The 12,423-nt window shown below is 46.4% G+C and overlaps 1 protein-coding gene across 2 annotated transcripts; it reads right to left on the bottom strand.

Annotated features, from left to right (window-relative positions):
* Positions 1–5,094: 5,094 nt before the first annotated feature.
* On the bottom strand, positions 5,095–8,107 carry SAT1 (spermidine/spermine N1-acetyltransferase 1). Of its 2 annotated transcripts, XM_075033489.1 has the most exons (6): positions 7,830–8,107; positions 7,534–7,585; positions 7,366–7,449; positions 6,060–6,161; positions 5,919–5,959; positions 5,095–5,610 (listed from the first exon to the last, which is right to left on the bottom strand). In XM_075033489.1, the coding sequence occupies exons 1-6, from the start codon at positions 7,893–7,895 to the stop codon at positions 5,440–5,442; spliced, it is 516 nt and encodes a 171-aa protein (XP_074889590.1). In that variant the 5' UTR covers positions 7,896–8,107; the 3' UTR covers positions 5,095–5,439. The 2 variants fall into 2 exon arrangements, with proteins under 2 accessions (XP_074889590.1, XP_074889589.1); XM_075033488.1 differs by having other exon boundaries at positions 7,366–7,585.
* Between the last annotated feature and the right edge of the window lie 4,316 nt (positions 8,108–12,423).

Raw genomic sequence — 12,423 nt, 5'->3', positions numbered from 1 at the left:
AAAGCTACAGCTCTGTACAGAGGTTATTACCTCTAGGAGTGGTGAACGGAGATTTTGATCCTTCACTCCACATTAACTCTGAAAAAAAATCAAAAAAAAAAGACCCATGTGCCTGCAACTGTAGCGAAAACATATTCAGGCTGTGTGGTGGGAAATGTTCTTGTACATTTGTGTTAGCCCATGGTAGGAAGTTGACTGGGGAAAAAAAAAAAACAAAATTCTACCATATGAACTGATTGCAAAAGGCATGAGATATAGACCCAAGCTACAAGTCCTTGTATTTCCTCCTGTACAAGCTGTGCGGTGGTGTTCCTATGTCGGTGACTGAAATGTGAAAGTTCAGGGAGATTGTGAAGAGCCCAGGCTGAAGTTCGCTCATCTTGAGAGCAATTAGAGGAAGACTGTTTAAAGGTACCTTTGCTGTGGTATCTGGGTGTCTAATTATAGTAACCAGCTTTGAAAAATCTCACCCTGCACATTTACCAGTGTGTTTTGAAAACACTACTGCAATATCCAGGTTACTTGGAAATACTGATGGGCTTTCATGTGGAAAGCTACCGTCTGCCTCATGCTTTTTTCCTAAGGTGGAGGAAGGTTTCTAGTAGGAATTTCAGGGGTTCATGTCCCTTCCCCACATGGTAGGCTCCTGGGAGGTGATTTGGAAGACATGAAGCCAGCTCGGCATACTGTACAGCAAACCTTCAGGGGGAACAGACACCTGGTTTTGTCTTCCCAAAGCATGGTCTTTTTAACCTGTTTTGGTGGAGAAGGGAAACAGAGCTCAAGAAAATGGAGATGCCTTTTTGCTTTGAGTGAACATGACCAGCTCACACCTGCTGTGTGAATAATAGAAATACACAAAGGTCCAAATGCAGATAAACAAAACTATTTAACTTAGAGGTGTTTCTGCAAACCAGTGTTTGTTCTTCATCCTCCTGAGCTAATTATCCCCTGCGGCTTTTTATCTCTTTCTTTGGCCGCCAGCAAATCTGTGAAATGAAACCGAAACTGGTTTGAAGATGGAATTTCCCCCCCCCTGCCCCGTTTTCGGTAGAGGTGTGTACCTGTGCTTTATTCTGTTGTTACCCACGGTGAGTGTTTCTGATCGCAGAAAAATTCAGAGCGCGGTAGGGCGAGGCCTGAGGGACAGGAGAAATGCACTGGGCTGTGCTCCTACCCCAGAGCCCACGTCCACCATCTTCAGCCTTCCACCCTCTCCTCCACCAGTTCCCTACGGGGACTGGTCTGGGCTCTAAAGCCCTTTACCAAGGTTGCATTTACCAAAAACCTGCTCGACAGCAAAATCTTAGCCAGGTCTTGGGGGGAAAAAGGAAAAAAGTCGTGGGAGGGAGTCGTGTCTGCTTTGAGTTTGCTTTGAGTGAGATTAAACATTAGTGGCAGGCACGCTAGTCATGTGTTGTTTTGTTTCAGATAGCAGCTAATGCCTTTATTTAAATTGCAGCCACTTCTCTGAAACCCAAGTTCCAAAAAAAGGACGTTTAAGTAATCCTGCCCAGGCAAGCAGAGCAACAGGGCAAAGCTGACTCTGTTTTGTGAGGTGAATTATTTAAACCGAGGCAAACGGCTGTGTGCTGCAGGTTTCGTCGGTGCTGGGGTCAGTCAGTGCGTGTGTGTGTGCGTGCACGGCTGCGTGTGCACGGCTGTGCGTGCGTGGTTGTGCGTACATTCCTTCAGCTCAGCTTTGGCTTCCCCAAGGAAATAAACCGCCCGGTCAACTGAAAGAAAGGGAAGCATGAAGCACATCTCCGTGCTAGCCTCCAGCCCGGGGTAACGCTGCGCGGCGGTGAGTTACACAGTGGTTTCCCGAGTCCCTGCTCAATACGTAGCTGGTGTTTTCCCTGCAGCTGCGTCAGCGAGACCTCCGCCTTCGCTGGCCAGGCTCCAGGGTGGCAAGGCTCCCAAAACAAAACACCATGTGCAAGAATGCATTAAAGCACCTGCATGTTCTTTGGGGGGAAAAGTTTGCGCTGGCTTTTTGAGTTATGTTGAGAGCAAAGGCTCTTTAAAAGAAGAGGGGAGGGGGAAGGGTTGTTTTTCTCACCTAAGTTATGTTTTAACTCAAATGATGTAGACAAAAAAAACAAACAACCCTTCCATGCTGTCGCTATGGCTACGGCTCGGATCATTGTGCGGGAGCCTGCAAGCAGGAAAATGCCAAGTGGAGAGGGGGCGGCGAGCCCGGCGCTCCTTCTTCTTGCAGCCGGGTACAGTCCTCCACCGTGTCCTCCAGCCACAAGTTTGTCTGAGGCCACCTCTCCATCCCCACCTGGTAGGAAAGTGGAAACGCTGCAATTGCAAAATCTTCTGCTGGCTGGCTCGGCATGAGGAGAACTTCCCAGGTCACGAGCTCGAGAGCAAGAAGGATCTTTGCACCTCACCTCCGCGGAGATGTTATCAGCGCTGTCATAACACCCGCTCTCTAACTCTTCCCCAGAGGCTGGCACGCTGCAGCGCGGAAATAGGGTAGCACAGAAAGCTGACATACCTGCAGGCCCCACGCAAGCCCTGTGCCCGTGCTGTGATGGATTCCCACTGGCGCGATACCAGTGACCAGCTCAAAGCCTACTGGTATTGCTTAGCCCCCATCACGCGCTCGCACTGCAGCTTGGCGGTGTGATCGTGATCCTGGACACGAAGAAAGTCAAGCCAGGTAAGGTTTCTGCCGTGCCTAAACCCGCAGAAAATACTCTGCTGTACGTCTCGATTGTAGTCACAGAGTCACCTTGGTCCCCCAGTAGTTTGCGAAAAAGTTATTGAGGGAATTTCCTGAGGCATGGCATTACCACATCGCTCTGTTGGAGACTCTGTTACCATAACTGTGAGAGTATTTCCGCTGGTTTTAAAAACCCTGCCTCTTAGTAGGATCTCGGTGAAAGTCACATCTGAAAGGTTAGTCCTTGTCTTTACTTGTGTGAATGTTTAAAATTATCTCAGTTGGTTAGAAAAAAGCTTCTCATTTAGCACTGCCTTGCTTGTTTTCTGTGACTCCCTGAGAATCTATTTATTTCAGCAGGAACAGAGAATGGCACGGTAAACTGCATTGGCAGAAGAAGATGAACAAGATACGATAAACACTTCTAAATTGATTGAAAATTTGACTAAGCTGCTTACTTTCCTAATTATAATGCCTAATTAGTTAGCTTGTTCCAATCAGTCATGCAGCTTTGATAGCCTTATTGTGCTCCAGAGTCTGGGGCCTGAGATTTAAGCAGGTCTGTCCTAGATACCTAATGAACTGTTAATTTGAAAATAAAAACATTCTTAAACTGCTCCACTAGTAATCACCTTCTGGACTGATACATGGAGCCAAAAGCACCAGCTTAAAATAACTTCAAACCAGATTCCATGAGGACCGAGATGCACGAGTAGGTGACCGTAGCTCAGAGTCACCAGTGAAGTGACCGCAGCTACACCGGGGAGAAGCTACAACACCCTGACACTCACTGAGAGCTGCTGGAGACCATCTCGTCCTTCCCAAACTGCCTCCAGAGAGAGTTCCCGGGCTGGTTCGTCGGGTGGGCTTACTCCCGCCTCCTCCGGCCCCCTGAATTGCAGAAGAGTACAGGCTCAGCAAGAGCGAGTAGGGAGGTTTGTAGCCTAGCGTTTAATCCGCTAACAGAGATTTCTGTTCCTCTCAGGCAGGAGAGGGATCTGAGCCTGAGGCTCTGCACATGGTCGAAGCTCTCACAGCTGAGGTGCGGCACAGACAGGGGGAGTGTCTGGAAATGACTCTTTCTTATGCAGAACCTGATCTGCTAAATCAGGGTAATTTACGTGACAGATTCTGGGCTCAGTCCAGCCTGTGTTTGTCCAGACAACCACTTGGACATATGCTACCTTCTGCTCTCTTCCAAGAGCTCCTGTATTTCTTACTGGCCTTCTCATTCCTGAGGCAACAGCTGACAACTGTATTTCACACCTGGGCAAGCTGGCACACTCCTGCCTACGCCTTAGTTAAAAACAAAAACAAAACAGAAACCAACATCAGTTTCATGCTAAATGCCCTGCACGGCCTGCTGCTGGTGCTAGCCCGAGGGACATCTTATTCTTAAAATTAGTTTAATATTGCCCACGGTAGAAGCAGTCACTCCCCCCTGCTCCCTAGGATGAGGAGACATCTTCCAGATGACACATGATACATGCAATGAACAAAATCTGTTTAAAAATTTGATTTAAACCAGTGCATGTTACAAGGCAGGTAAGCCTCTTCCCTTCCTTTGAAGTGAAAGCAGTGCTGGCCAAAATTGAAGCCTTTTATTGGGGGGTTACCACAAAGCAAGAGGAGAGCAGTGTAAAACTTGCACGCATCCACTTTCACTATCAACTTAGGAGAAAGGCGACACAGTATTGCAAATTTGATAAATTTGTTTCAAAGCCGATGAAAAAAATTCATGAGCAGCATTGTTTTCACTTACTGCCACGCACTACACAGCACTGAGGCACATGCAAAAATTCTGCACAGCATCTGAAATCACATACCTAAACCCGGATTACCGGAAGCATTCAAGTTTGATGTTTTAAGAATCATGTAAGGGAGTTTTGTGGTTTGTAAAGATACTTTCTCCTACTCCTGACCAGTCAAACCTATTTCTGTGATTTAGGCTTTGAAACTACAGCTAGATGCACCTTCCCCCTCAAGGTTACACACTCCTGACTGAGGTGCTCTGCAGTTAACTGAATGTCCCAAGGAGGCAATGCCAGAAGCTCTGGATTTTCTGGAGCTGCTTTCCAGCGAGCAGAGACCTGTAGCCACATTTAGGGGCTCCAACTACACCAGCTCCAACTCCAGTGTAGTGCAGTTGCACAGAGTGCGCGCTGGACAGGGTGCTCTGCACCACACAGCAAGGAGATGTTGATCTCAACCCCCCCGAACACCCAGCTTTGGCACAACCGCTCAAAACCCTGTCACTGGGTCCTGCAGCCAGACGAGTGCACCTTCGATCTCTCTGGGACTGTGGGAAAATCAAGGCTTCACTCCTGAAAATGTCTGGTTGAATGAGAGAGTCTTTTTATTAATTTGCATGTTACCTAAGTGAAAACAGTATGTGAAAATTAAAGTCAAAACTACCGCCATGAAGTGAAAACACTATTTATTTTTATAAAAGGCAATAATTAAAACAAACCCTACCAGTGTGTACATTGTACACATTTGAATGACACTTACAAGAATGAAGTTTCCATATACAAAGATTACAAGCCCACACTGGTAAAGGATGCACAAAAGCACATACACAACTTCAGAGATGCCTCAACTCCAGATCACAGTACCAATTACTCTATGACCACACCTGCATAGCATTTTCATTATTAGCATCCACACTACTTTATTCCACTACAAACTGTACACAGAAAGCAAGAAGGAGTTTATTCAGAGAGCATACATATTCGCAGAAAGAATTTATTTGCTGGAATAATCTCTCACTCTTCTGTTGCCATCTTCAAGAGATATTCTTTGTCAATTTTGAAGAGCCTCCACCCCTCCTCAGTGGACAGATCAGAGGCACCCCTTCTCTTATAGAACCTGATGGACGGTTCGTTCCACTCTGCAACAAGGAAGTGCATACTGCTGCAGCGGCACTTCACGGCAACCTGCAAAAGCATGTGACATGACATGTTTCAAACAACAGCCCCAGATAAGCCTAGTGAGAACTGGCAAGACTACTCAGCAACTAACTGTGTATCACCAGAAGTCATCAAGTTAATTGTCAGCCACTTCGGTACTTGTCACTGTTTAACAACAAGGTTTTAAGCTGTCTAGTGTCCCATGACCTCCTTTAATTTAACTCTAAGTAGTGCTGAAGGAGCAGCTCACTCTCATGCAGTTAGCAGAAGAGCAAGAATACTGCCTTGCCATGTGTCCTCAGTTCTGCTGGTTTAGACTTATCACTTGGACATACCTGACTCAAGTTCTTCAGAATTTCTGACCCAATGCCCAGTCCTAAAAAAAAAGAAAAAACAAAAACAAACCACACAACAAGTAAGTTTTAATTTTAAAGAAGCCCTGCAGGAAGCAACTCATCTAATTCTGTAATACATACCTCTATACTCTGCCATCACATAAAAATCTTCAAGATACAGCAGTTTTCCAATCCACGGATCGTAAGTGAAGTAATACATGGCAAAGCCCACAATGCAGTGTTCTGAAACAAAGGGAGTAACTTCGGCTAGTCTGAATTTAAAAGGCAAGAATATAAAGTCTTTCATGCAATTTAAACATACAGATTCTCTTTCTGTGACATGCAGACATTTGCTACTAGGTTAGAATTAAGAATGAAGTTTGCAAGTAAGCACACAACTGAAAATACAGGTTCTGACAAACTTGTATCAACCTAACAGAATGAAGATTGCTCTTGCCATACCCTGAAATCCTCAAAAGCACTAGCATGGTAAGTGCTAACACAAGGCTTTTTTTCTACAAACAAATGCATACCCTACCGATCTATTGGCATTTCCACTCTCGAATACAAGTAGAAACTTTACACAGCAGTTCACAGTCTAGATGATTGCCCCAACTCTGCTTCCTCAGCAACCAAAACAGTCGGTCAAACTCTAAAGAACACTGATCTTTCAATGTATATTCCTCAGTAACTACACTCTGCGAGAAGGCATGCTCACAGGCCACCTTTACAGCAGCATTTCCAGCACCTCAACTTATGCTTCCACTGAGAGCATCATGCCGGTTTCTTTACCTTCAGCACCATAAAGTCAAGGTAAGTAAAGCTGCAGCTTCAATTATAATTCTGTGGCTCAGCAGGGAAGAGAAACCAACTCTTCCAATTGCAGCCCACTCAAACCTAAGCCTTGAGTATTTTAACTACATCTGCCACAACACTCTGCACATACTCTAAGAGAAGCGTGCAAACAAATTTCTGATCTACTGTGTCTTTGGTAAAGGTTTGGGAATAGCACTTGTCCCTGTAGACCTTACCTCATATTATGATCATCTACTTTATTGTGTAACGGATCTTTTAGTTACCTCCCCGCCCATCCATGTACACGGAAGGGCCATGTACATGGCGAAGCTAGAGACTGTAACCTGAAGATTGGGGACAAATTAAAGAAAAAAATGTGATTCAACAGGATTACATAAAGGTAAGTCAGGGTCAAACAAGAAAAGCCATTTAATTAACTGGAGTCAAGTACATTACGTTATACCTGATCTTCCCACGCCTCCAGGATTAGCAACTGCTTCAGCAGAGCATCACTATACGTTACTGCATTTAACAGTTAACCTACTCCTCCTACCCCAACTCACTGGTGGAACCTTACGTATAATCGATAACATTAAGTATAAGATGCCTCTCGTATATTTACCATCTAAAAACAAGTATCAGGAAGCCTCACCTTCAGACGACCACTGTTCTTTTGGCACTTCTGCAACCAGGCAGTGGTAGAAAGGGTGCTCGCCAAAACCATCCTCAAGCAGTTCTAGAAAAGCAGAATAAATCGGCACCTGAGCTACAGACTCTGCCACTAGGCTACCAACCCGGCGACCAGACGCCTGCCTTATACCTTTCTCGGTTAGCACCACTTGATCCTCCATGTCCTCGTACTTCGCTAGTTCCTGGAAGAGAAGGAGATGTGAGCGGACTCTCCCCGCTGCCGCTTCCCTATTGGCCGCTCCCCGCCCCCCCCGCCGCCTTGCGCAAGACCTTGTTTTTCCTCACACAGAAGGGCAAAAGTCCCCCCCCGCCTTCCCCCACCCCACAAGGCTGCGGAACTGCCCCAAAACCCGGCCGCCGCCTGAGGAGACGGCCGTCGCCTGAGGAGAGCTCCGCCCGCCCGCCCCCCTAACGGCCTCCCCCCACCTTGATCAGTCGCAGCAGGTCGGGGCAGTCCTCAGGACGCGCGGCGCGGATGCTGAACGAGGCCATTTTCGACGGCGCTTCCCCCTGCGGCCCCCTCGGCTGACGAGTCCCCGATGTGTGAACAGGAGGAGCAACTGTTTCTTCATTCGTGTCCCGGGCGCGGCGGCCACCTGCGGTCAGTCAGGCTGCGAGCATGTCCCGCCGGCGTTGAGCAGATCGGCGACCCTCCTCCGGCTCCCGCTCCCTCCCCGGCTCCAACTCTGCCGGCCGCCCGACCCGCCTTCCCTATTTATAGACGAGGGCGCTCCGCCTCTCCCCGCGCGCAAGCCAATGGGAACGCCTGTGCCGCCCGCCCTCAGCCAATGGCAGCGCCCCTGGCCGCAGTCTTGCCTCAGCCCGCCAGCAACAGCTGGTGCGGGGTGGCTCGTGACTCGCCCCCCCGCCGCCGGCGCACAATGGCGCCCCCTAGCGGAGCCGGGCGGCGCTGCAGGGTGCCCGGGTCAGACCCCCCCTCCCTTCCCGCTCCGCTTCTCCCTCAGCGGAGGGAGCTGGACCCCCCCCAGCCCCTCCCGGGGAACCCGTCCTGGCGTCCCGCGGGGCTACGGGCTTCTCCCGGCACCGGTTTCCAGGCTTCCACGAAAAGTCAGCCCGTCGTTGCCCCGGTGAGCGCGACTGCGCCTGACTCGGAGCTTCCCCCCCCCCGCCCCCGCCATCTTAGGGGTCGTGGCGCCGGCTGGGCCGCGGGCTGAGCGCTGAGGGAGGAGGGCGGCTTTCAGCGGGGGTGGGGGGTGCGTGTGGAGAAACCAGCAAAAAAAAGGCTCTGGACTTGCTTGAAATACTCAGTAATGATCCCTATCAAACCCTGCGGGGAGGGGGGGGTGTCTCTAGTACCAAGGTACGCCCCTGATGGAAAAGAGTTCAAAACATTGAAGTGTCACTTCGGGCTTGGGATGTTTTCACGCACCGTAACCGACCCGGTTACGCGTGGTTTTATTTTCACCCTCTTCTATAAACTTCGCAACTATCATGTCCATTCTTAGATACTGTAAAGCAGCTCTTTATTTTATGTTTAGCTTAATCTGACTCGTTTTAAGAGCCGTTTGGGATATGGGAAGACTCTAAGTCACGCTACTGCTGCAGAGTAACAATCCTGAAAACCTGGATTCCCAAACACTCTCACAACACTCGCACCCTGTTTTTCAGTATATCCAACAACGATTTAGACAGAGGGGCCAGCACGGAACACAATACTACAAGAGAACTGTATAAAGAAGCGTGTATGCTGGTGGCTGGTGTCAGCCAAGAAAATCCTCTGGCAGACAGTGGAAAGAGCCTAGAGTCCTGGAAGAGTAATTTAGGATTTATACCCTAGGATTTTACACCCTAACTGGCTCAGTTTACCGTCTATTGGAGCAAAAATGGAGGTACCCAAAGAACACAAGTGTTTCCAAAACACAAAGCAACAGCCAATGGCTAGTAATGGAAAAGTTAAGATTGTTTCGTGAGTTAAAGATCTGGAAATCCTTCAGGACAGGGCTTTTGGTAGGGAAACTGAATCTGAATAAACTAGCAAAGAATAGACGCAGCCTAACTACACACATTTAATGGATATACATTTTTTCAATCTCTAGAAATGACCTGACTGGGATCAGAAATGGGCAATACTGTCCCTGTGAAAGACTGAACAATGTTTGTGTTGTGTCAATGCTTTTTGTTTTGCATTTCAGAATGAGGAAGTCATGCTGTCAGGAAACCTGTTGTGCAAGAGCACAAAGTGCCTGGTTTTTGTCATTCTCAAGTCAGAACAGTCATATGATTTTAGAAGTTGAAGTTTCAGAAAAAAAAAGAGCATTTTCCACCTTGACTGTTTTTCAAAGTCCTGCTTTAACTTGCTCAGAAATATACTGATACAGTGTTACCACAGTGAATACAGTTCACTGGAGTTAGTGTTCAAATTTACAAGGCAGAATAAAAAACTATTAAAAAATTTCCTAAAGTATCAAAAATAGCTTCATGAAACAATAGGGAATGTAGCGAACAAAAAAAAAAAGGAAAATGAAAAATACATAATTAAGATATCTAGATCTCAGAGACTATGCTGCAATTATTTAGTGATATATTACTAGAGGTATTTTTTTCAGAATAAGTAAGATTAGTAAGAAGGGTAAGAATATTTTAAAAAAAGGTTCCAAAAGAACTCGGTAGTGTGAATGAATCAGATTGACGGGCCCTATACTTTACAGCTTCTTCCTTTTGTCTCAGACCGGTTCGTCTTTCAGCAGGTTTCGTGCCATCTTGACGCAGGTGAGGTTAGTGGTGAAATCTCTAATGACTTGCATAGGGCTTGGATTTTATCCTTGAGTGGTCAGCCTGGTTAGTTGCATTTCTCTCCAAGGGAATGAGTAGCCGTAAGTTTCCTGAAAAGGATCAAGTTTTTCTCAAATGACACAAATAGGTATGCTGGAAAGTGGTTAGAAAACGTGTTTAAGGTAAACCAATGTTGAAACAACCTGTTATAATGAAATACGCTCTGAAGTCTGGATTAGCTTGCTTTTCCGTTACCAGCCAGCAGCTTCTTCCGTGCAGAACCTGCTGACTGTGAATCCAACTGCATTTCCACCAGGAGGTTGGTACTTTGGTGTTTGAGGGGTAGAATGGTTAGAATTGCCTAAAAAGGTCATGCACCTTGTTTATCTTATTCTCATCCTATCTCCTCCCTAAATCTTACTTGTAAGGGGAGAAACAGAAAATTCTGCACAAAACAGCAAGCACCACTTTCTTTTTTAGCATGCAACAGGAACTGGTATTAATGAAAGCACAGAGTGTGCTATGTATCTGACTGAGGCAAGTTTTCCCCACATCCTCTCCGGAGACGGAGGTCTTGTCTAGTCTCAAGCTACAGGAAACAGCCATGCTATCTCCCCAAGATCCTTCCACGGCGATGCAACTGAGCAATTTATTCAGGGAGTTATGGGACCTCAGCTGGACTTGTACTGATAGCATGTTTTTACTTGCATCTGAATTTCTGAATATCCTCTCTCCTTGGAGGCTGGACGGAAAGGCTCAATGTGGGCACCACTCTTTACTGTTCAACTAATCAAACTCTCTTCACTTCTCGTATTTTAATTTTTGATTTCCTCCTTCGCTGGGAAGATTCCTTGAATTCCTGTGTGAATGTCTCCCTAATGCCTCAAAGTTCTCTGTTTATAATAAATAAAAGAGGGAAGGAGAAGAACTGCTTATTCCACATTAAAATGCAGTGAGTATTTAAATCCAAATTGTATCTCCAAATTACATCTCCTGTCACATCTCTGGAGCAAAATACAGAAAATGCAATTAATATTCAGTATTGACCTGTAATTTTTCCAGATTAGTCTTTGGACAATATTCAGGATGCTCTTAGCATTTTCAACTGAATAATTTCTTCCCAATACTTAGAACTTGCATTGATATTTATGAGTTCACAGTTGCTTCCAGATTATTTTTTTCAAGCAATTTACAATTACAGATTATCAACACTAGGCCATATTGAATTGTTGAATTCTACTCAGAATTTGGGGCAAACGCAAAATTAACAGTTTCACATAATAAAACTATATTAATTTCCGTATGCTGGAAATAAAAGGACCGTGATTTTCCATTATTATCTTTGAAGACATATTTTAGGTCATTAGAACCCTGTTCCTGTAAGCTAATACATCTCATCTGTCATTTGTAATTATGCAATTTGATGAATTTGGGATTTAGACATAACTAATTATCTGCCTGCATCCAGAAATCATCTATATCATGCATGCAAATAATTTGGGGTATAAAAGTTATAGAAATAAACATTGGGGAAAAAAAATCCAGCCAGGCCTCAATTTTATAACTTTGTGTTTTGGGTACAGTAGAAGTCCCTTTGGCGCTGACCCCGCACTATACTTAAATCAGTGTTCTTGGGTGGAGTATCTCAGGCTCTAAAAAGAAACCTGGGGAATTTAATTTTTTCTTTAAAACTAATGGGGGTTTGCATGATGAGCAGGCGTTTTTCTTACATGTCACAATCACAGTTTTGTCTTTTGGCACAGTCTTTTGCACTGTTCAGAGGCGATTCTTTTCATGGCATCTTGGTTTCTGAACCTTTAGCACACACCCATGCCAGGTTTCCACATTTTTTCCTACGACCGGATGAACGAGAAACTTTGCAATTAGCGCTCTCGACTTTTTCCTCGTAGACACGCAGAGCTGGTCTACGGGCGGTCACGTAGCGAGAGGCGTGTGACTGTGTCAGCTGGCATATATACCAGGGCTGTAGCTGGGGACGGGACTTGTGAGTAAGATGGTTGGGGCTGTGGGGCAGCTGAGAGGAGCTTTTCCTCCGTCGTGCCGTGCCTGCCGCTCTGCCCGCTCTCTGCCTCCTCCACCGATGAGGATCACCCGCCAGGCCCCTCGCTTGTGCCTGGTTACACATCCATGGAGCAGGAGGCAAGCGCTCGCACCGCATCTGTGACAGAAAAACTGTGTTAGTAGCAAGAGTCGGTTCCGGGCGGGTTTTGCTCGGTGTGCAGGGCACACAACTTCAGTCTCTCGGTCTTTCAAAACAGAAATCTGC

This window comes from Buteo buteo, chromosome 8, assembly GCF_964188355.1.
Source record: "Buteo buteo chromosome 8, bButBut1.hap1.1, whole genome shotgun sequence".
In the NCBI taxonomy this organism is placed as follows: domain Eukaryota; kingdom Metazoa; phylum Chordata; class Aves; order Accipitriformes; family Accipitridae; genus Buteo; species Buteo buteo.
This window is presented reverse-complemented; position numbering and strand designations above follow the sequence as displayed.